Source organism: Vicugna pacos, chromosome 3, assembly GCF_048564905.1.
Source record: "Vicugna pacos chromosome 3, VicPac4, whole genome shotgun sequence".
Taxonomy (NCBI): domain Eukaryota; kingdom Metazoa; phylum Chordata; class Mammalia; order Artiodactyla; family Camelidae; genus Vicugna; species Vicugna pacos.
Window position 1 is genome coordinate 120470204 of NC_132989.1, and position 24168 is coordinate 120494371.

Here is a 24168-nt window from a genome sequence, read left to right on the forward strand (position 1 = left end):
TTGTTTCCCTGCAGTTTACTCTTTATTGAGCAGTTTCGGATGTGTGTGCACAGTGCAGAGGTGAGGAGGGCATTCCTCCCCGAGCCCTGCTCACTGGGCTGCCCCGGACGACACCCAAGGTGGGTCAGGACTGGCTACTTGAGGAGCTTGGCCACATTCAGGCTGGGAACCACGATGTCCTTGAAGATGGGCACGTAGTCTGTGCTCGCCTGGGCTGGGCCCTGCTCCAGCGTCTCGATGATGGTCTGCTTCATGTCCCGGCTGGCGTCCCCACGCATGGCCAGCAGGGCACTGATGTGTTCGTCCCTGGGGAAGGGCCGTCAGGGGTGCACCTGCAGCCTCTCAGCCCAAGCTGACTCTAGTCCCCCACCGAGGGCTCCAGAAAAGGCGTCTCCCCTGTCACACCAGGGGCACTAAAGCCTGAGTTTCCATCTTACCCTGGTCTTTTTTTCAGTCTACAACTGCACAGGTTTTTAGCGTTGCTTTTCTGAATGTTTGCTGAATGGATAGCCTAGTTAGGGCGGGAGGACCTGGAGGGCGCACAGCCACCAGTTCTCTCCACTAACACGAGCCCAGAGCAATGGCAGAGAGAGAGGGCCGGCTGAGGCAGTGGGGAGCCAGCAAGCCTACAGCCCTTCCCTCCTTACCCCTGACACGGAGGGGCCCTGGCTTCCATCTCTGAATCCACCTCAAGCACAGCACAAGGTGAGCCTCCCAAAACCACTCTGCTCTGCCGGCTTCCCCCCACTGCACTAGCCCAGTGACGCTGGCTCCGTCCGACACCAGGAGGTGTGTGAACCTCGGCTCAGCTGCACCATTACTGTGTCCCAGGCCCACTCCACCCACACTGCATCTGCACGCTGGTCCCTGCAGGAGCCCAGACCCGCCACACTCACCCCACCAGGCTCACACCTACTGCCTGAGGCTCTCCCTCCTCCCCATGATCTCAGAAAGGGCCCCACCTTACCTGATATCTGGGTACTTGCTGACCAGAGTCGAGACCTCCAGGTAGAGCAGAGAAGGGTCCGTGAGCTTGATGACTTCTGCAACGGCGATGATGGTGTCACAGTACCCGTCCACATCCTCCCCAGACCCCTGCAAGACAGGGCGTGGACACGCTCAGCACAACACATGCCCAAGTCTCTGTCACACCCTCTCCGGCCGAGGCCACCTAGCCGGCAAGCCTGGCACCTACCTCTTTCAGGGAAACACCTCAGGATGCACTCGCAGGAGGACCCAGCAGAGATGGGGTGGGGAGATGGGTGGGAGCACCCTGGCCTGTGACTGGGCCCTGCAGTCAGCCCCGCAGCTCAGGATGCGCCAGGCACCTCTCATGAGCCGCCGTCCCCAGTGCCTGGCCCTCAACCACAGGGTCAGTTTACAGAAGAAGAAACCAACAGGTGAGCTGGTTCCTGACGTGACTGATCCCGACTGACTGGCCCAAAAGGTCCTAAGGATGGAAACCAACAGGCGGCGGGACTGCCCTGACTTGGCCAGGGCCTGAGACGGGCAGCGGGCGGGCGGCACTCACAGACGCCAGCTTCCGGAACAGGAAGCGCAGCTGCTCGGCCTCGCGGACCATCCTCTCGGCACCCTCCTTGCGCTCGTCAGCGCTCCGGAACGAGATGCGCTTCTGCATGACGGCCCGCAGGTACTCCACCACCACACGCCGGTGCGCCTCGGCGATCATCCTCTGAGGGGCAGACACACGGTCAGACTTGGGCACTAAGTCAGGCTGAAGCCAACATGACCGGGCCAGCGCGTCCTTCCCACTTGTCACCGACACACGGTTCAGAGTGAACAAATCAAGCAAAACAAGCACGTCTGTGATTTTATTATGATCGCCATTTTAGGAAATCCCAGCGGCATTCACTCTTTCCGTAAAATAAATGCTGAAAGGAAGGTGGAAACGGTTGTGTCTGCAACACAGGCAGATGCACTGGCTGGCCACGAGCCTCGCGGGGTGGCGCCCGCTGGTCCTGCCTCGCGCAGAGATGTGTGTGTCCATTCCAGAAAGCCAGCAGGATCACGCTCCCGGAGGGATGCTGGCTGGCAGCCTCACCAACGCGTCACCCTAGGGGCAGACTCACTGCGGGACGGCTTCCCGCCACATGCGAGGAGTGGGCGCTGGCGTGGCACCAGCTTTGCAGAGACCCGTCCAAGTGCTCACGGGCCGCCTGGAGGGATTCGGGTCTACTCCTCCTCGCTCTGCCGTCCTGTATGCGACTCTGAGCTTCCTACCCCCAGGATGGAGTGTGGGTTCAGTGGGAGAAGTCGGGACCTGGGCCAGACCCCCACTCTGCCCCTCACAGGTGGAAGGGCGCACAGGCCTAATGCGCAGGAAGCACACACTGCACCTCGTGCACGGAAGGCTGACCAGCTGCCAGCCTCTGGATGTGGTGGGACAGGAGCTTCAGGGAAGATGAATCCCGAGCCCACGTGTGGAGGTCAGCTTCAGAGAAGACCACACTCCTCTGGGGAGCCCACTCTTAGTGGAAGATGGACCTGGGCAGTCACCCCAAACATGCCAGCACAGCTACGAGGATGTGATGTGAGGCACTGGAGCCCAGAGCCCAGGAGTCGGGTCTGTGGGGAGGCTGAGAGGCTCTGCTCCCCGCACCGAGTTGGGGCATTCTACGCGAGACAAGGGGAGACGGCACCCAGCAGCTGCAGGGACCCGTGGCTGAGCCAGGTGAAGCGCCGTGTGTGCCAAGGCAGCCGCCCAGGCTGGGGGCTGGCTGAGCCCACAAGCCCGAGCCCAAGGATGACACACAGGGGCACATCAGACACCAACTACTAAATCCCAGTCCACAGTGTCTAAAAATAAAAGGTGGAACCAAAAGCTGTACAAGCAACAGGAAGTTCAAAACTGACCAGAGCTGGCCCCACTGACCTCTAAATCACCAAAGGTTCCCTGACAGTTGTACAGGGACCACCGGGGGATGGGCTAGAGGAATCTCCTTTAAGATTACGAGCCAGACAAAGTCAGACAAAGCCAGGGCTGCAGGACGAAGAGCACACACGGGCGTGTAAGAACCAGAGGATGAAACCACTGTCCACGGGGGAACTGAAGGGGTCTGGAGACACGTCCTGGGGCAGCGAGAAAGTTCCACAAAGTGCTCCATATACCAAAACCACTCACTTCCATAAACCAGCATCAGACAGAAAGCCTGACTTTAAAGCAACGACAGCAGAATTACACATGGCTCTGAGAACACCCCCGACACCCCGGGAAAAGCCATCTAAGCACGGGCCGGGAACGGGACCTGGGGAGACAGGCAGCCAAGGCGGCTTCCACACATGGTCCCCGGGTGTCCCCTGTGCCTGGTAGCAGCTCCCAGGCCTCTGCCGGGTGGAGAAAGGCCGGCAGCCTCGTTGTAGGCTGAGCAGGGTCATGGAGAGGCCTCTGATCCGACCCGTGGCCACTGCCCCCACCCTCCTTTGGAGGGTCCTTACCACCCACAGGATCCTGGGGCTGCAGCCAGGTCAGTGTGGGCTTTAGAGGGGTGTTGGGGGCAGAGAGGTTATTAGATGCCCCGTCACCTCCACCTCTCTCTCATCTTCAGGCACGGACGTCTCTGACCTGCCTTGGGTTAATAAAACCACCCGTGAACTTCAAAGAACTAGTGACACTGAACTCTACACAAGATGCCAGCTGGACTCACCACACGACTGTGCCCACATTCTTACCTTTTTATAAGGCTTTTTAATTTTGGCAAAATCATTGAAATAGTCTTCCACGGTGACACAGATGATGTCCACGGCGTTCGAGCCTAACAGCCACTTCTTTGTCATCAGTTCACTGAGATGTTGCTGAAAGCACAGACCACAGAAAACACCCCTGGACACTGTCCCCACGTGACTGAGTCATCGGGAGGGAGGCACACAGGGCCCACATTCCTGCGTCTGCCTGACGTTCCTTCCGACTGTGACAGCAATACTCCTGTAACATTCTGCAAATACACACTTTAACTACATGAGATTTATGCTACACGCAGTGTAGGTATCGGTGCATCCACATTTTATCTTAACTGACTACGTCCATTTATTATGTGGATGCTCTGTTACTGACCAACTCTGACAGATAGTTAAAATTTCTCACGTTCTGCAATTGCAAAAAATGCTGCAATGACTGTGTCTTTAGGTGAAATTCCTAAAAGTGGAACTGCTCAGTCAGAAAGTATGCAGCTAAAACCTTGATAATGGTTTCCAAACTGTCTCCAAACACTGTACCGATTCACAGTTCTACAGCGAATACGAGTCTCTCTTCTCGTGCCCTCAACCCCACATGGTAGCAATGTTCCTAATCCCTGCTGTCTTGCTAAGCAACAGGAATATTCAGTTTGATCTGCATTTCTCTGAAGAGGACACGTAAGACTGTTTTGTTTCATTTTAGGACGTTTATAATCCTTTGTGAAATAGTTCTCTGTGTCTTTCATCTATTTCCCTGTCATGTTGTCTTTTCTAATACCGTGAAGTAATTTCAAATGCATACATGTCATCTGTTTTCTAAACCACTTTCGAGAAAATTACAGACATGACAGAATTATCCCACCAGTCACCCGAAGAGTTCCTACCCAGCAGGACCAAGATGATCACGGTTCTATTTTTAAAGTATATTCTGGTTTCCACCAATTCTAGACAATGCTGAGCCATTCCTGTATTTCTGAAGTACACTTACTTGTTCATCGTGTGTTGTGCCTGTGACATGATCTGAGCGCACTCGGCCAGACAGTGTTCTGCACCTTGGCTCAAAACCCAGCCCGGCCTTGTGAAGTGTGTGCAGCCGGCACATGCTCCCAGTTTGGCTCTTCTATCGAGGATTTGCTAATGAGCACAGTCGGCCTTGTTTCTACTTGGCATTCCACCGAGTAGCTCGGTCTCTGAGTTTTACCAGATGTCTCTACCCGATTACCCGCCAGCAGGCCCCCAATGCAGGCCTGCGTCCCACGCAGCACCCACGGCCCAGAGAAGCACAGGCCTGACCCCCGCTGCAGACAAATGTGCACGCGGCTCAGGCCGCCTGTGGTGGGAGGAGAAAGTGCCCACCTCCAGGTCCAGGAAGACCTCCTCCAGCAGGCTGCCACAGCCCTCCTTGGCGATGGCGTCCAGAAGCCCGTCCATGCTCGGCTGGCTCAGGGACACACCTGCTTCCCCCTCACTTTTCAGATACTTCCTCTTCAAACTGACTACGGATTCTCTGCAAGGAAGCAGTGAGGGCTGGGTGAGGGGACCTTGATCCTGTCCTGCCCCCGCCCTGGGAGTGCCCCCAGGCCCCTCACTTGAAGGTCTGGCAGTTGTTAATGACAGCGATCATGTACTGAACGTAGCAGTGCGGGTGCTGCCGGTTCCTCAGGTGCTCCTCCTTGTACACCTGCGCCTCCTCCCGGTACCTGAGGACACACACAGCCCGCATCAGAACACAGAAGAACCCCGAGGGTCTGCGGCACCATGCAGACATTAAGCCTGACAGATGAGTTCTGCATCACTAATGTCTGACCAGGTGAGTCTTCAAAAACAAAACATTTGTAGGGCGGAGGCAAACTACACTAACAGAAGAACAGAGAAGTTAATCATCTTACATGGATTAAAATTTAATTTCACATCAGGCTCTGAAATGTGGCTCATATTTTGATTACAGAAACATTCTGAAATACATGCAAGTAACTGGGAAAGCTTTATTTTGTCTGACATATAACTCATCTAGAAACTCATACAACAGTGTTGGGAACACTACCAAATGTCAGACAAATGTCCTTTTCTGAAACTTTCCCTGAAAAAATCAAATTAAAAATAACTTAGATTCTTTAAGGTGTCAAGAACACAAACCACTGAGATACCCACATATTTCGTTTTGAACTTATGATGGGGATTCTCAAATGCGTGGGGCAGAAGGACAGTAAAACACATCATGTGTATTTTCAGTAGATCTTAAGAAAAGAGCAAACTGAAAATGGGCAACTGAAGGGACGTGATAAAGCATTTTTCCACCTTTCTGTCCAAAGTGGGGCTCAGGTAATCAAACAACTAAGGCTGATGAGGAAAACTTCCCCTTTGTGGAAAAATCCCACCTCATTCTTCCAACAAGGTGTCTAACTCAGGCCACGACCATCACAGACGGACAGGCCTGGGGGTTCAGGCCCTGACCCCCTGGATGGCCAGCCAACGGGGTTCTAGGTGAGGGGCCTGCTGTCAGCACTGAGCCACCAGAGCAGAACGAGGGACAAGGGACTTGCGTCCCCTGACAGACACAATGTGAGGCCCTTGCAAAGCAGTGAGTAAGCACAGAGGAGCCCCACAGCCTTCAGAGCCAACCTGTGGTTGGGGGCAAACAGCCCCTCGAGGGCCAGGCCAGGCGATGCTGTGTAGGATGACCTGTGCGTCCCCACAAACCAGGGGCCTGGGGGGCTGCTGTACTGTGCCCCACGAGGCAGAGCCTTTGCCAGCCTGGTCCGAGCACACAGCTATAAGCAGACAGGCTCAAGACCAGCAGGAAAACCCAACACAGACTTGGCTGGGCCCCCGGCCGGATGGGCCCCCAACCGGATGGGCCCCCAGAAGGCTTGTGCACGTTTCACACGGGCCAGTGGCACGGTAGTTAGGGCAGCAGATGAAAGGCTGCAAAGTCTGGGATTTGCTCTAAAGTACAGCCAACCCTGGAACAGCGTGGGTGTGAACAGCGCGGGTCCGCTCACACACCGCCAGTTCTCATGACAGCACCGCGCCATCTGAGATGGGCTGAGTGTGGGTGCAGAACCCTGATGGCAGGGCTGCAGGGCCGTGAGCGTGCACTCCCGCTGCCCCAGGCGGTCAGCGTCCCGCCCATCGTTCAAGTCACCTGTACTTCAGCAGAGTGGGGGAGGGAAACCAGGAGAGGCGAGGTGGCTTCAAAGGAACGGCTTTTGAACCAAGACGATGGGGTAAGTTCTTTACGCCGTTCTTCCTACACTTGTGTACACTGGAAAACCTTCCTTGGGAACAATTCCAAGGGAGGAGGCGTTGCCGTGGAAGGCGGGCTCTGCTGGCGGTGGAACCAGGACACAGGACGCTGCCTGAAGGGGGCTCTGACGCCGCACTGTGGCAGCGCCCCCCCACGCCAAAAGCACGTCTGGGACCTCAGGGGATGTGGAATCAGTTCAAAGGGAAGATAGTAGGAAGAGGCTCAAAGTCTACGTGACAAAGGAGGTATCTACAGGGAATCCAGGGTTGAATTCTTTGCTATAGATGTTTGCTTTTCATTAACACACACACACACGCACTCTAAACGAGCACACTGGCGAGAATACGTACCTACTTAAGAAAGAGTTCATTTGCTGAAGACACAAAACTAGTACCTTCGTTTTCAAATCTTCACTTATCTGAGAAGCGACTTGAAGGTTCTGTTCAAACATCTGAAAGTTGGAGAACTTATGAATTCTGATGCAAACTCACAAGAGTGCAAGCTTCCCATTATGTAAGCCCCCACCTGCTGCCTGGTAGTTAAGATGATCCAAATTCAGAGAAAAAAACGAACCCGCTTGAAAAACAATAAAGCTAGTTAACAAACAAAACTTTCCCGCTGTGTAAAACCTAGTGAATCATTTCCTCATCACTTGCAAAGGCTAGCCCACAAAGGGGACAGTGTGCGTTCTCACCAGGAGACGAGGGGCCTGGGGATCGGGGCGGCTGGGGTCGCATGGGAACCAGGGGCTGGGCTGTCATTTGTGACGTGGGTTTCCTGAGAACTAGGACACACAGGAGCTGCGGGGAGCCAGATGTGGAAAGATGGAGAAGGGCCAGAGGGCAGAGCTCACCCCAGAATGAGGGGAAGGGGGAGCCCGGTGTGCCACTGACTAGCAGGATCACCCAGAGCCCGGCGGGCGGCCAAGCCGTGTCAGCAGAAGGAGACCATCCCAAGTCGACTCAGCCCACCCACCACCAGCTACTGTTATCAGAGGAAGGTGGGCGGCCAGGAGAAGAAGGAAAGCAGGGGACACCAGCAGGTGCCGGGCACCGAGAAGTAGGCCAGCTGCGAAAACGCACTCGTAGTGACGGCTGAAATCTAGAGGGCTTGTCCCTAAATGCGTCAGCTTATGCACCTAGGTAGCATTCACGAAGACAAATCCTGGGCAGTTACATCGAGAAACAAGCAAGCAAACTCAAACCTGAGCACCACACACACGTAACATATAGTCAGGTTCCAGCTTAAGACCAAATACATCAGGAAAACAGCAACAGCGACCATGGGACTGCGGAGCGCTGGCAAGCCCGGCCCCCGGGTCCTCAAATCCGGAGAGCGGCAGGCTCTCGCCATCTCTGCACAGGCAGGCTCGTGTGCTGCAAGCCCGCAGACCCAGGCCGCGCAGGAGTGGCCCAGGCCAGGCGCACCTGGAAGACGATGGCGGGGAGCGTGGTCTGGTAGTAGCCGTCCTGGTCGGCTTCAGGCTCAGTCTCCTTCACCCAATCCTTCCGGTCTGTTTCCAGGGCCTTCCGCAGCCAGGCAATGATGTTCGACTGGGCCAGGAAGGGAGAAGACAACAGGCTCGGAGTCAGTGGGCCGCTCTTCAGCGGAACAGCTGCAGAGGGAAGCCCTGTCCCCAGACAAGGGGACACCAGGTGGGGCCACCCCTCGAGCCACCTCCACTGGGCGGTGCCCCCCAGCCTCTGTCGACTTAACCCTTTGGACGACGGTCATGCTGGAGGCAGGCCCATCCCTGGAGACCAGACCCACCACAGTCACCTCAGGAGCACAGGGCTGCCCTGCTTCCCAGCACTGCCTCAGAGCCCCGGTCAGCACTGGCTGGTGTCAGGCTCACCATGTCCCAGGAGCAGACCCCAACCATGGCATCTTACTCTGGGGCCACCTGGAGGTCACCGGGCAGCATTCCATCCCCTGCCTGCCCTCCTCCCACTCCCAGGCTCAGCACTGAGACCGGCAGACTCATCCTCCAGCCAGAGGAGGTTCCCACTTGCAGGATGGATGCCCCAGACAGCTTCTAAATCCAGGGCCAGAGAAGGGCCACTCTCCTCTCCTCAGCTCGCTGGCAAACACACGTCTCCGCACCCACTTTCCGGAAACAGCCCTCACGTGCTGGGGAAGCCAATGCCAAGACAGGGTCCGGCGCCTGCCCTTGCCCCCTGGCTGTCTGTGCACCAGACACCGCCTGCCTGGGACGTTCGCCTCCCACTCACAGTCAGCGTCGACATGTACGTGTCCAGCAGCGCAGAGACCACGTTCGGAGAAAGCAAAGGCTCCAGGTTGCTGGCGTCCACCTCCGGGACCAGCTCCGCGTTGCCCATCATCTCCGCACTACGGGGAAGACCCGGGGTGAGACAGACCCGCTGCAGGCCAACAGCCGCTCTGCTGCCATTTCAGACATGCAAACGCCCAGCCACCCTCAAGGCGGTGCGAGGGGAGGCAGGCCTGGCCGCCAGGGGCAAGGCGTCTGCTCCCCCAGGGGTGCCTCCAGGGAGACTGGGGCCTGGCAGACAGGAGGTGCTGAAAGGACAGCAGTGCTGTGGTCAGGGAACAACAGACAAGCACTAAGGTTGACACTGCTGATCCCTGCAAGGTGACAAGGACCCAAGGACCGGAGCAGAGAGCATGTGATGTTCATGCTGACATATGAGGCAGCAAGGAAGAGCGTCTAGTGCCTAGGAAGACAGGGATGTGGACCGAGCCTCAGAAAAACATTTTTATAAAAGACAGCTAATACCTAGGGGTGTGGCTGGGTTCCTGTAAGTCCAAGGTCCGACTGCTCGGAAAATTCATGCCTTATCCACAAGAATTTGGAATGACAGTACTAACAGCTAATCCACTACCCACAAGAAATCTAAGGTCCTCCTGAGTGAGAAAATTCTGCACGAAAGTCTGCAAATGCTAAAAAACTGTTTACCATCTAGATTATTTTTGCCCAAGAACTGTAATTCAGCCTGAAAATGTGTCTAGCATGAAAGCAGTTCAACTTTCCTTGTGAGGAAGTCCCACGTGACAGAACGTGGTGACCCACACGAAGCTGTCAGAGAAGTTTCAAATGACAGACCACCACCTAGGACGTGCTGCATGAACCGCGCGGGCGCACAGCGCTCACCCAGCGGCTGGGCCGGAGCACAGGCACGCCCAGAGCCCGGACTCCAACCTGCTCCCCAGCCCCAGCCGCACGCCCTCGGGGGTGGTCCTCCCTGTGCCTCAAATCCCTCAAGTCCACGGGACGGTGGCTGTGCCCCTCAGGGGTGGCCCACCGGGACCCGCGTGCAGGAACCCCAGATCACGGGGGGCAGCTCAGGAGGCGATGAGGCCCGGGCCCCACACGGTAAAGCCGCACCACCATGGTGGTCACGGTTCCTTCCTTTACAATGTTCTGTGGAAAATGCACATATCCTTTATTATAAATAGTTACCGAGAAACAAAACACGAACAGAAATACCCCAAAATCTCCTGCTAGAATGAGAGGCTTACTTAAGCTCTAAGTAGCAACAAGACAGGCTGGGATACTGTGTCCTCCCCTCTGCAGGCCCCTCCTCAAGCACCGCCACCACGGGGAGGGCCTTTCAGACCCTCCCTCAAGCTGAGACGTGCACAAAGTGGCTCGCGCCCCTTTTACGACAAAACCTTAATTTAAGGCTGAAATGCAAAAAAGACACTGGTCTTCCCAGCACAGCGGCAGGAAGAAAGCAAACGCAGGGTTGTCAGAGCCAGGAGAAGCCAGATGACTCTGTGCAGGTCATGGGGCGTCACGGGACCAGTGGGTGACCCCCCCACCCCTTGCTCAGGTGCTACCACGGGAGGAAGCGGGTCAGCGCGGTGAGTACCTGGCGTCAGCACAGCTGAAGTCCAGGGCCTAGGCACCACCCACACCAAAGCACGCGCCCGCAGGGCGGGGCCCGGCCTGGGGAGCAGACAGGCCAGGAGAGAGACCCATGAGCCAGCAGACGCCTTGAGTGAGACGACCCGGCACGTCTCACAGCTGGACGAGACAAGAAGCACACAGTGCGAGGGCGCGGTTACCTCGTGTAGGTGTTCAAGACCCATGTCAACAGGCTCACGATCTCGTTGGCTTCCAGGTCTTCCGCAGCGAGCTCCTGCATGCGTGTGCTCAGGGCCTGGCGGTACATGCGCAGGAGGTTGCTGAACATCTCGTAATGGGGAGGGAAGCACTGGGCCATCAGGTTCTTGGCGACAATGAGGTCATCCAGGACGTACTTCCGTATGATCTCCAGGTGGCGAACAAGCCACATCCTGTCGGACTCCCTGGTGCCTGCCTGCGTGCCCTCAATCCTCGTGGTCACAGTTCTGTCCAGGACGGTGAACATCTTCTCCTTCCAGTTCTTGGGCCGCCCTGGAGGCACAAAGCCAGTCTGCTTCTTCCGGTCAAGTATGCGCCTGTCGATTTTCTCTTCCCTTTCAATGATTCTGACGACTGAGACCAGCAGGGTGGGGTCCCGGCGAACAGTGCCCAGGCACCTCTGCAGCACCATCCACAGCTGCTTGGCCAGCTCGTCCGAGAGCGCCTGCGTGCTCCCGAAGTAGCTGTGGATGAGGCTCATGTCGCGCGTGTTCCCGCTGTCCATGCGGTACTGCTCATGCAGCAGCCCGTCCCGGGAGCACTCCAGGTCCATCAGCTTCCGGTGGGCCTGCAGGAGTGCCCCTTGCTCTATGAGGTCCCGCGTCTCCCTCACGATCTCGGGCACTAGGGTAGAGACACAACAGCACTGAGAAAGCCCAGATGAGGGACCACGCAGGTTCTGGGCAGACAGCGGGGACGGGAGCCCCGGGAGTCCGCCCCCACCTGCACGACCCCTGCACGGACAGAATCTAAGTAACTCGGAACTCCAGAGTCTACTGGGCCCTTGAGGCTTCCAGGGGAGGCCTGGACAGTGAATTGTGGGCGATCTGGGTGTATTTCAGCTCTTAGCACAGTAGCAGTTACCCACCCCCCATCCCTCATCCCCACCACCCCTGCCACGTGTTCCCGGAGCAGCTTGCAGACAGCTTAAGGGGGCCAAGGTTGGCAAGAAGGATGCTGTCCTCCAAACGCTGGGGATCTGTGCTCCGGCTGCTGACCGCTGCTCTGGTCACAGAGGTGCCGACACAGAGGCGGGGCCGCTGCTGCGCATCCACCTCTGGCTGAAGTGGCTTCCAGGGGGTTTAAAGGGCTGCTGCCGTTTTTCCCCTTCGTTTTTCTCTTTTTCCCTTTTGGAAACCAGATGCTAAAGACCAAGACATTCAAAAGCAGCCTCATCTACAGGGGAGCTCAGAAAGTGACTGCAAATGACCAGCAAAGGCACAGCTTCAGAAAAGACCTAAGAAAACCCTTGAGTTTACACCTCAGCCTGTTCCTCAACAGAGACAGCCTACAACAATCAAAAACAAAAACAAAAAACAAAAGCCAGCATACCCTGGGAAAGAGGAAAATCTGATTCCCAGAGTCACCACGATACTGGACCCAAACATCTGGTGTTTAACAACAAGAGCGTCACAAGGCGCACAAGACGGAAGGAAGCACAGAGATTCAAAGGGAAAATAAACCCACAGAAACCATCCCTGAGAAAGACTAGACCGTGGACTAAAACAAGATCTCTGAACAACTCAAAGATGCTCAAAGAACAAAAGGAAAATGTGGAGGAAGTCAAGAAAAGGATACATGAACAAAATGGAAATACCCATGAGAAGACAAGAAACCTTAAAAGAAACCAAAAACTTCTGGTGGTAAAAAAGTACAATAACTCAAGTGAAAATCTTACTTTAGGGATTCAAAGGCAGATTTGAACAAGCAGAAGAAAAAAGTCAGCAAACATGAAGACAGGACAAGAGAAATGACCAAGTATGAAGAACAGAAAGAAAAAAGGACTGAAAAAGAGTGGACGGAGCCCGAGGGACCCGGGGGACACCATCTGGCAGACCCAGTGCAGACCCAGTGCAGACCGCGGCAGCCCCAGAAAAGGAAGAAAGGGGCAGAGCAAGCTCAGGCACACCTTGCTTTCTTCAGCCTCACTTAGCACACGTTACAGGTACTGTGCAGTTTCACAAACTGCAGGAAGTGCTGCCGGCCAACAGGAACGACAGGAGAAGAGAAGTGGGCCAAGAAGGCTGCGAGACGTCACGAAGGAGACTCTGGCAGGGAGACAGTCCCAGTCCAGGCAGCTAACAGTCACCGAGAGGAGCTGCCCCCGAGCACCCACTGCGGAGTCAGCAGTGGTGTCACTCCCGAGAGACTTGAGAAGGGCCCCGGAACACAGCCTCAGGAAGACGGGCATGCACAGGGGAATGGGGCCATGCACTCAACGATGCTGCTGGCAGACACAGGCGTGGGGTCCAGAAGAATGGGGTGGAACAGAACGCAGACTACCACAGTGTGACAGGGCAGCAGCAAGGCCACCATGCAGTGGTTAAGTGGAAGGGAACACTCAGGGCTAAGCAGAGCTGGGGGAAGTGCAGACATGTCTGGGGAAGGCCAGAGAGAACCTGCTGAGACCAGACAAGAGATAAGGGAAGGCAAGGGTTAGACCATCCCAGGGCTTCTTGCTGGGATGCTGGTGACCCTGGCAGAGGCCAGGGAACAAGTGGAGGGACAGACCCTGGGGATGGAGCCTGAGGGGGGCCATGCTGAACATAACCAGGAGCCCCAGAAGGGGATTCCTGCCAACACTGATCCCAAACAGGCCACGGACACTCCTCCTCCTGCTGATTCTCAAAGGTCCCTCCCTTGCCCTCTTGCCCGTAGGCCCTCCCCTCGGCCGGGCCGGAGGACCCCGCCAGGCCCGCTCCAATACTGACAGAGACTCCAGGGCACGCCCCACCCCGTGTCCCCTCTCTCTCCTGCCTCTGTCCTGTGCACACCCTCCCTCTGCCTGGACACAGCGCTGCTTCTCTCACAGACTGCGAGCTCTTCCCAGATGTGTGCTACACCTCTATTCCCCTGCACCAGCAGGGCCCGGGGGAGCTGCCCTGCAGCTGAGGAAGGCCGCTTACGCGGCGCCTGTCTGTTACCCATGGCGGTGCCTCTGTCCTGACAAACCAGAACCATGAGCCACCTTCTAGTCTTTACCTACTCAACTGACCATCCACCCCCGTTCAAAACAAGAACCTGACTGTGCAGGCAAAAATCACACCTCTCACCCACTCCAAGCAGGTTCACAAACACACCACTCCCGTATCTCCCACAGAGCAAGCAAACATGTGAGCCGTGGGGAGCACAGTGGCCCCGCCCAGTCCGCTACCTGAGAAGATGTTCTTGAGGTTCTCCACGGCTGCAGCAAGCTGGCTGTGCCGCACGACGGCGTCCTTCACGTCCTTGAGGCTCTCGATGGTGTTGATGCTCTGCCTCCAGTCCTGGCTGACGTCGGCCAGGGACCGCTGGATGTCTTTGACATCGCTCAGCGCGCTGTGGAGCTGGCTCAGGCCTGTGCGCACCCCGTCCAGCTGCGACTGGATTGCAGCCTACGGAAGACATGCGCGGGGCGGGGGTAAGTGGAACTGGGACAGCCATGGACAGATGCAGGGAAGAGACGCTTCAGAGCAGGGAATAGTCAATGCCCAGAGCAGAGAGTAAAGTCCAATAAGGATTTGAGTCACGGGGAACTTCTTTTTTCATTGTTGCCTTAGCACAGAACCAGGCTTTCACAGCTTTGCTGGGAAAACCTCACAGTTCCTCATCTAGCCTTCAGCCTGAAAATGTGGGACACCACCGTGGGGACACCCCAAGTGGTGGCGGCCCCTGAAATGGCATCCTTAGGACTCTAAATATGATCTCCCGGGCAACCCTCGGTTTCCTAACAGGCCTTGTCTAGAGGGAGAAACTGTCAGGATTTGCTCATCAACCTGAGGGGAGAGGGGTGTCCAGCCATTCAGCCAGAACCAGGCTCAGCCCCAGGATGGCCGGCCCCACTGCACAGAACTGGTACGTGTGAGACTCAGACTCACACTGAGGGCCCAGGAAATGCCCCCCGGGGAGCTGCACAGTCAGAAGGGAGAGGGAGGCAGAAGGGAGAGGGCAAGAAGGAGCAGCAGCATGTGGACAGAACAGGCAGGGAGAGCCCAGGCAGCACAACCAAAGCCAAGAACACCTTCCACCCAGGAGTGCTAACTTGCGTTTCAGAGTAATTAACAACAGACCGCACAAGGTTTCTAAGTCACTACTGATGACCGTTAGTTAACCCCACGAGATTCTAAAACAGACTAAATTTCTGAATAAAAATATAACAAGTCCCAACTGTTTTTTAAATTGATATGAAATTGTTTCAAATTAGTCGAACAGGTCTTTGATTGCTTCGATGGCACAAATGAAGGATCCTCCTCCTGTCTCATCACACCTGCCATTACCTGGATGCTAATGACGTGATGTTTCAGAGACGTGACCTCATCGCCATATCCGTGTGAGAATTAACTTCCTCAGAGGCAATCTCTTAAATCCTCAAGACTGTTGCGTTGCCAGTCCACTACAGCAGGCTCCTATATTACCGTTTTTATAACCATATCAGATGTGCATTATTTTAATAAAACCTCATCTCTCCACATGAATTGTTGAAAGCCAATCGAAATCATAAAAGACTGGTTTTCTTTTTTGCCTCACTCTCACACACTCTAATAAATGTGAATAGCTCTTCTACTTCCTACCCCGCAGCCCGCAGAGCGCCTGGCACAGTCAGCCTACTGCTGTGTGTGCTGAATGATCTAAACAAAATGCCCTCTGGAGACCGCTGGTAGAAGAGCTTTCAATAAATAAGAAAAGCTGTTATTATTCTAGTGCTTTTCAAAAAGTGAAATGCATACTTCCATGCTTAAAAAGGTTCCTTCAGTGCTCTCAATACTCCCATCGCCTTCCCTGTAAATCTACTGATTGGCAGTATATTGTTGGAAGGAAAGTCCTAAGTAAAGGTAGCCTTCAAGTCTGTCTCTCTTCGTATCTTCACAATGATGCTGTTAAGCAGGAACCTGAAGGGCGAAATAAAAGGCCCTGTCCCGCCTGGGAGTGAAGCAGGTGCCCGTGGCCACTCTGGTCTTATACCTTCAATCTGGCCTCCACAGAGGCCTTCTTCCGGGCCTCTCTTCTGCGATACTGCTCCACTTTGTCCAGCTGGTCCGGGCGCTGAAGCATCCCAGCAACCCTCTGGACCGCTGTTGCAACAGCCTCCCGGTCCGTCTCCTTCATGGCTGCAAAGCAGGCAGAATCCCTGCACCTCTCATACTAGAGGTGCCCTGTGTGCCAACCAGGCAGGGAACAGGAGGGGAAGATGCATGAGGAAGGTAGAAATGTTAAGTATAAAACTCACCCCCTCCACCAACAATCAGCTGCTCATTGTGGAGCTACAGGGAGAGCATTTGGGATCATTAATCCAATAAACCTGAAAGAAAGCTTAACTCGGATTATGAACTCCTTGGTAAGAAATACAAACGTTCAAATTCAGTTTTACCTTTAACTGGACAAAGGGCAACTATAGGTATTAACGTAAGGAGGACTTCTCTATGTGGACCCCAGACCCCTCATCATATATCAGTATCCAAGGCACTGCTCTCCCCGAGATGGGTCCGCTTTCTCATTTCCAGAGCCTTCACTTAATATGCCGGCGGGGCGGCTCTGCCAGGGAGCCTCAGTGAGGACACAGGAGCACGGGGACAGCTCACACTTCACCACGCCCAGCTTAAGTTCCAGCACCGTCACTGTCTGCATTACCCCAAATTCTATTTCCTACTGCAAACACAGGTGAGAGGGCAAAAGGCACTCTGCTCAGATACAGCATACAGCGCACAGGTGCTCAGATACCGAGCCAGCCTGCCTTCATGCCAGCTCCACGGACACCCCCACCAGGGCGACAGGGGAGCGGTGAGCGCCCGGCAGAGGAGGGCTGACTTCAGCCGTCAGACGTCCCCTTCCACGCACGCTTCCTGCGCAGAGCTTCTCGGAGACGTTTCTCACTCCCCATTCCCACACGTGTCGGAGACCCCAAGGGTCCCGAGAAAGAGGGCCCCCATCTGTACACGAGTGCCCTTCTGCGCTCACGGGGCTGGTGCGGCCGCCGTCTGCCCTCGCTCCCTTCCCTGAGCACGGCCGCCGGCGCGCGGGGCGGGACACACGGCCGTCAGAGGCGGCGCCCGACGGCCCCCTGCGGCCGCGCGCCCCCTCGCCCGGCGCCGCGCAGGCAGCTCTGCACCTGCTCCTTCCCTCCGTCCCCTGGCGCGTCGTCAGCCTCCCCTTGGAGCCCCACAGCCGCCCGCGCCGCCTCCGGGCCGCGCCCGCACCCGCTGGAGCCCGGGGAAGGGACAGCGGGCGGGGACAGCGACCCCCACCCAGCACCGCCCGCCCGCCGGACCGCGGCAAGCCCCTCACCCTGCGCGCCGCCGCCGCCGCCCGGAAGTTAGCGGCCGAGGGCGCTTCCGCTTCCGGCCTCGCGACCGGAAGGGCGGGGCCTGGGCGGCCCTGGCCGCCGGCAGAGGGCTGCGGGCACCGGCACCGGAGGGTCCTCGCTGAGCGTGGGCGAGATCGCGGGCCCGGGGGGCCCGGGAGCGGGGAGCCCGGGGCTGACGCGGCGGGGCTGGAGCCCGAGGGGCGCAGAGCCGGGCGGCGGCGCGGTGAGGGGCAGGGGCGCGAGCGCGCGCAGCGGACACACAAACACACGTGGACACGCAGACACACACACCACGTGAACATACACAGACCCCGTACACGCCCCCCCACGCCACACACATGGGAGCGCGTGCGGGTGAGCACACGCGTGCAGACGGGGCAGGGCGGGGAGGTGGAGGTGCGGGAGCCCCCATTGCTGCCTCCGCGCACACCACAGCCTGCCAGTCAGCCGAGCGGCGGTCACCTTCCAAGGCCCAGCACCTTACTAATCCCTCTGCGAGCTGATCCCAGTATTGTCTCATCTGTCCCTAGTAATTTATGAAAACAGCACCAAACTGAGCAATGAAGGATGTGAACAAAAAGGTAAAATTATGCTTGAAATTATAACTGTAGAACATTTGGAAACATCCTCAGTGCAAGAGTGAGCCAGGGAAAACAAAGATCCCCCAAAAGCAATTTATCCCAGGTACTGGGATCCTTGGGTCAGGAAAGGCCCCCCAAGAACTCCTAGCTGGGGGCCTGCACTTCACTTGGGTTTCGTGCCTCCTCAACCTGGAAGCTCTCACTGAAACCCCTCAGCAGAAGCAAGTCAGGAGCATTTCTAGAAAGGGCCCCCCAGCCTCCGTGGAAGTAAAGAGAGGAGGGAGATGGTGTGTTTCTACAGCGTCCTGAGATCCTGTCTATTCTGGGAGAACAGGAATATTGATTAGCCTTGGCTTCAGCTTTATTAGATCTGCAGAGAAAAATGCAAGCATCCCATAGGGACAGTAGGAAAAGAAACGCCCAAGGATCATGTGTAACTACAAAATAAGGGCTAGAAATATGTTCAAATATACCAATTTTCAGAACACAAGTAAATGGATTTTAAGACAATCAGTTATTTATGAGAAAAACATATGAATCATAAATGGACAGAATGATTAGATGTGGAGGGGGTTTGCACACTGGCTAGTCCAGGCTCAAAAAAGCTGGTGTGGCAATATTAATACTGGAAAAAATGGGCTTTAAGTCAGAGGAGCTGTCAGAGTTATTTTAAGATGCAAAACACATAAACCATGAAGAAGAAGATAGTTTGCTGTGCTAAAATTTTAAACTGGTACTTTTTTAAAGAAATCAGTAAATGAAAACACAAGCCACAGACTGAGAGAGAATCTATAACTAACGAAATGCTGCTTCCCTTAATTTTAAAATAACACCCACAATTCAACCAAAAAGGGGCAAACAAGTGTAGGACAGACGGGAGAGGACCAGCCAAGACTCAGGAAGGAACCACGGCACTGGCATGGTCCTTAGGGAGGCCCCGGGGCCCACTCCTGCCCTGCAGCCCATGCGACCTTGGAACCACAGCCCAGGGTTGCTTCCACTGGAAGCCCTGCCCTGATCCCCTCTCACTCAGACCTGCCCGTCCCCACCCTCTCCTCACCCTCTGGCTCCAGCCCACAGGCCATCTCCATCCCTACCCCGTCTGCTGTTCCTGTCAAGGCTCAAAGGCTGCCTTGCCCACAAAACCACCACCTGGGCTACAAGACCCCAGCTAATCCATTTGTGCAGCACCCATCCCCTTCTGATGCCTTACAGAACTTGCATGGTTCTTTGGTCACTTGTCTGTCCCCATCCACTGTGCACATGCCTGGGGAACAAGCCATCAGCAGTAACAGGGTAGGTGGTGGTAGAGTCATGTGACGGAGCAAAAATGAGTGACATCCATCTACAGGTCTCCACACAGATGGGTCTGAAGGCCACAGATGACAGGGAGGGTGCAGGGGAGGGCAAGCTGGGTGGGGGCCACTCGGGATGGGGAACAGCTGGGTTAGACCCAGGAGATGGGGGCAGGTTGGCCTGGTCTCCCCTGGGAAGGACACGGGAGTCTCAGAGTAAGGACCAGGGTGGTGGCCTGCAGGGCTGCAGGAAGGAGGCCAGGGCTCCACCTGCAGCAGCAGAGCAGGTCCGAGCTCAGGGCACTAGAAATGTATTCAGTTTTGGGAGTGCTCTTTGACCAAACCGAGGAAACAAAACACATGTCCCTTGGTCTTGAGGGGGTCTCTGATGACCCCCTGCCCCTTCCCATGCACCTGTCACCAGGGCCTGGGCAGGGCGGGGCTGACCCCAAGGGTCCCCCCAAAACACGCACAACACGGGGCCAGGCTCTGCTCCCCACAGGACAAGTGGGGTCTGGGGTGTCCTGAAGACACCTGGGAAGGCCCCCTGCCCTCAGTGATGGGCAGGAGTGGGGCTGGAGGGAAAGGGAGAGTGCCTGAGAAAGTGCCGCTGGGAGGGCGTGGCCAGGGGCTGTCAACCTCCTTTGTGTCCACAAGGCCCCACTGAGAGCTGAAGGACGCTCTTGGAGTGTTAACTGGCCCACACACACTTTGAAGGAAACAGAGTGATTTCATTTGGAGAATCAAGTAGATGTTTCCACTTACGTGTACTAACCTTTATTTTACATCAATATTGCAAACTTAATACAAACCTTAGCATCGGAAATGTATTTGGAAGCTCTTTCTAAAGGCACTGAGAATACAGCACAAAAGGTTACACTAGAGTGTGTCCGTTTTAAAAAATTCAACAAGTCAGTCTGGGTATTGAAAACTTTTTCTTCCAGTAGAAACTGCAAAAATAGAAAATATAATTTGTACTTATCTCCTTTCCATCCCATTCCTACATAATATTTAATATTTTTTCAGCTGTATAGGCAAAAGCTATAGACAACAAAAAAACATAAGCCTGTACTTAGTACTAATAGTGACATTTTAAAGTGAAATGGCCACATCTACAGAGATGGCCACATCTGGCCCTCTGCATTCCTCCCCCACACAATTTTTCAGGAGGGGCATGGCTGTAAGAGAACAAAAGTGCTGACTGGGGTGAGTTTTGTTGCAACCGACCCAGCAGAAGAAGGGACCAGGGCGTGCCAGGACCTGGGCCCCAAGCACGATGGCCTCTCCAGAATGCAGACCCTGCAGAGCTGGTGGCCAGATGCTACATCAGCAACGCATGACCCGGCCGCCCACCAGCTGTGACTTGTTTGGTGCACGTGGTCCCAGGAGAGTGGGCACAGACGGCTGCACGTGAACCTGAGGGAGGAGGCAGCACAGCGCGGCACTGTGGTCCCCGCGGGCGGGGACGGCTGTGTGCCCCCTAGAAAGGCTTCTCCTCACATGAGGCTCACACCTGCATCTCTCCTTGGTTACGCTGGGATCTGGCTACAGTGTGCAAACATGCAACGGTGTCTCTCTATTCGGTCTTTCCGGTCCAGGGTTCTCCTGGTGACGTGTTCCACACACGTGATGCCTCCTGTCTGCTGCTCCCTGAGACGAGGCGGGGCAGGCCTCACGCTCGGTGCATCCCACGACCTGCCCGTGCGCTGGCCTGGGCCTGGTACTGAGGGTGAGGACGAGGACACGGGCGGGAGTCTTTACCCCGGAGCTCCAAAGAGGCTGATGGGTACTGACGGTGTGGGTCTTCCCAGGAGGAGTTGGACACTTGGTCTGAATAGGGAGGGTGGCAGGGGGGCAGGAAGGAAGGAGGAAGGAGGAAGGAAGGACGGAGGAAGGAGGAAGGAAGAAGGGAGAAAGGAAGGAGGGAGGAAGGAAGGAAGGAAGGTGGTTTCCACCCACCACCCCCCATCTTAGGGATTAAATCTAGAAAGTGTGCTGTGCTCGGTGTGCGAACTGCGAGTGCTGCGGAGCATGGGGCGAGGGTGGGAAGCAGGTGGCCCTGACGGGAGGCTGTGCTGCCGTCACCACAGGTGAGGGGAGACTGGCGGCTGGGGTGGGGACAGCACAGCACCAGTGTCACTCTGGCCCCCGTGGGCTGGGCAGACATGAAGAGCAGGCTCTGGGAGTCCCAGGAGGTGACAAATGGACCACTTCCACCCGGGGCTCCTCCATCAGTCCTGGGGAGAAACCTGCAGCCCCCGCCTGCCCTCCCACGGAGCAGGCAGCTGTGGGGCACGGGGGCTGTGCCTGCGCGTCTAGAAGACTGAGTCCCACCAGTCCGGTCCTGAGTCTGACGAGGCAGACGCGCACACACCAAACAGCATCAGCACTGACCCAGGAGCAGAACACTGACACCCCAACGCCACAGATGACACCAAGCCCCCCCAAGCATGTGGAGCCGCAAGTCCCCCTCCCTGGGGCTCCCACCTCCCGAGACCCCAATGGAGGTGACTGAGGACAGATGCCCCTTCTGTGAGGGGGAGGGGTCTCCCACCCCAGCACAGGTGGGCCCAGCCACGAGGGACCCCGAACCAGCCTCCTGCTCGGCGGTGGTTTTGTCCCCTGCTGTCATGTCCTGGACTCACTGCGCCCATGGGGCGGGGTCACCCCAGAAGGTGTGTGAACTTTGCCCTCAGTCATGAGCCATCTCTTGGTGGTGACTGTGGGTGGCCTTTACTTTCTGCTTTTGAATCCAAATTTCCTACACTCAGAATCTGTCAGGCTTTACATTTTTTTTAAATAAAACATTACCTGTCTGCCTTTTCTCTAATAATTCTTCCTGGGATGATGACTGGAAATCTCAGTTGAAAAACTGTAGACAGTCAGCAAGGCAGCGAGGCAGCTGGACTTGCTGCCGCTTCTCTCTACATCGTGTGCTTCTCTGTTCCGCCAAATCGAGACTCTGTAAACAAGGTTACGTGACGTAGTGAGAGACAGCTCAGCATGAACCATTCCAGGGGCCCACTGAGAACACCAGAGAGACTTCTGCAGAAACAGGATGTTATCCGGCCAGTTTTCACCCTGGGCACGGCCTCAGCCTTCGCCCCAGAGTCTTGGGCACACGCTGCACGTTGTGATGAAGCGCAGGGCTGGCGCTGACAGCCTCTTCTGCCTGGAACTCCTAGGTTCCTCCCAGGAGCAGGCACACAGTCACCTACAGCTCAGGGAGCTTTTTTCCTAATTTGCTGTCTCAGCCACGGGACACCCAGGGTGTGTGCTCTCTGAGGTCCGCACCATGGGGGCATCAACCTGCCTTCACAGCGCAGGCAGGGAAGCTGGGACGTGGATGTGGGGGGCGGGGAGCTGCACCTGCGGCACGGTTCCGGCTAGGCCGGCACCCACTGCCGCCCTCGGGACGGGAAGCTCTGCCGGCCAGGCCGCACGGCTCACTTCGGATGCTTTATGAAAACCTGTAACCCTCAGAGTGCAGTGCTGTCAGACTCGCAAAGACGTAAGGCCGCTTCACATCTCAGAACTTCGCTGACATTTCACAAGATACAGAAAGCTGCTGCACGTGCAGCTTTGCAGCGCCTCCCTCAGGACAGGCTCTTGCCCTGCACCTGCTGTCCCCGCCAGGGGGTAAATCCGTATTGGACAGATGTCAGCATTCAGAAACGCCCGCTCTACGGCAGGAACGCGCACATGGAGTCTCTGGGTGGCTTCCGTGTCGCCAAGGCACTGCTGGGGAACATCCCGGGCGCTCCGCCCTGGCTGGGAGCAGCCCACGGGGGAGAGTCCAAGGGCTCGCGTTTGACGACAGGCGTGGCCCCAGGAGCTCTGCCGTCGTAGCCCGGAGCAGGGGGCTGGTGGCCCCGCACACAGAGGCGGGCTGGAGGCCCCAGGCAGGCACAGCGTGAGGGGTGGAACGGGGCCAGCTCCCTGCTGGGCCTAGGGTGGGCCCCCAGCGTGCCGGGCCCCAGGTGTGGACTGCAGAGGTGGTGCCTGGAGTCCGGCTCTGTTTTCAGGTGCATCCTGCTCGGGAAAGTGGCCAGCTGTCTCTTGGCCACATCGCCGGCCCCCAGCCACACCTGGCTTGGGGACACAGAGTAGCCATCTGCTGCGTCCTCGGGCCCAGAGTCACTCTCCATCTTGATGGGCACATCGAGTGACAGGGGGTTGCACAGGGCTCCCATAGGCATCGGGACACCTCGCAACTTGTCCTCAGTGGGATAGCCACCTGGTGGGACACACTGCGCTCCCTGCTGAGGGTGCCCATTGTCCAGGCTCCCCTGGGGGAAGGGGCAGCTGGCAGGAGGGTGCATTTGGCCCTGATGGCCATCCTGCAAGGCTCTGCTGGTCCGGCCGGCGCAGGCACCTGGGGGATGTTTTGGGGGGTGAGAGCCGGGGCAGTTCCTGAAGGACACAGCGCTGCTGGCCTGGATGGTGCCCTGCACGCCTGGGTGAGGCAGGCAGGCGCCATGGGGCGGGGCATGCGCAGAGAACGGGTCGCTCTGGCTGGGCTCCAGCTTCAGCTTAGCGCCGCTGTCCTGACCGGATTTCCAGTTCAGGTGCTTCGTGGGTCCTAGTGTCTCGAGGCGGCAGCTGGACATGTACGTGTCTCTCCGCTCCCTCAGTCCCAAGGAGCCGCTCAGCAGCCCCCCAAGCACCTCTCCTCCCCCGTCCCTGCAGGAAGAGAAGCCCGTCAGACAAAGCAGGACAGCGATGGACCACCAGTGCAGTCTCTAAGGGGAGGCACTAAATTAGGGTGGTGCTGGCCACCCTGCAAGGGCTGCTCTGTGCCGTCCACAGCCCTGTGACACCAGGCCAGCCTCCTCCCTTTTGAACGTGACCCTCCCATGGCCTCCCTAGTGCCCAGGGTTGGGGGCAGGTGAGGGCTGTGGGAGGGCAGGGAGAAGAGAGGGTTCTGAACAAAAGTGAGGACGGAGGATGGGGCGGGGATGGGCAAT

General features: G+C 56.6%; 2 protein-coding genes across 5 annotated transcripts in view; both read right to left on the reverse strand.

Annotated features, from left to right (window-relative positions):
• Positions 1–17351, reverse strand: EXOC3 (exocyst complex component 3). 3 transcript variants are annotated; one of them, XM_072958915.1, is made up of 14 exons: positions 17307–17328; positions 16252–16323; positions 15987–16132; positions 14200–14419; positions 10988–11669; positions 9172–9289; positions 8368–8493; positions 7291–7391; positions 5283–5393; positions 5050–5200; positions 3691–3813; positions 1532–1693; positions 968–1095; positions 1–306 (listed from the first exon to the last, which is right to left on the reverse strand). In XM_072958915.1, exons 3-14 carry the CDS (start codon positions 16128–16130, stop codon positions 135–137), a joined length of 2238 nt encoding a protein of 745 aa, XP_072815016.1. In that variant the 5' UTR covers positions 16131–16132; positions 16252–16323; positions 17307–17328; the 3' UTR covers positions 1–134. The 3 variants fall into 3 exon arrangements, with proteins under 3 accessions (XP_072815016.1, XP_072815015.1, XP_072815017.1); XM_072958914.1 differs by lacking the exon at positions 16252–16323 and having other exon boundaries at positions 15987–16177; positions 17307–17351; XM_072958916.1 differs by lacking the exon at positions 15987–16132 and having other exon boundaries at positions 17307–17346.
• Positions 17352–21493: 4142 nt separating this feature from the next.
• The window catches only part of AHRR (aryl hydrocarbon receptor repressor), a 65284-nt gene continuing 62609 nt past the window's right edge, over positions 21494–24168 (reverse strand). For both annotated transcript variants that reach the window (XM_072958917.1, XM_072958918.1), the window contains exon 11: positions 21494–23884. In XM_072958917.1, coding sequence (XP_072815018.1) covers positions 22885–23884 — 1000 coding nt within the window. In that variant the 3' untranslated portion in view covers positions 21494–22884. The remainder of the gene's footprint in view (positions 23885–24168) is intronic.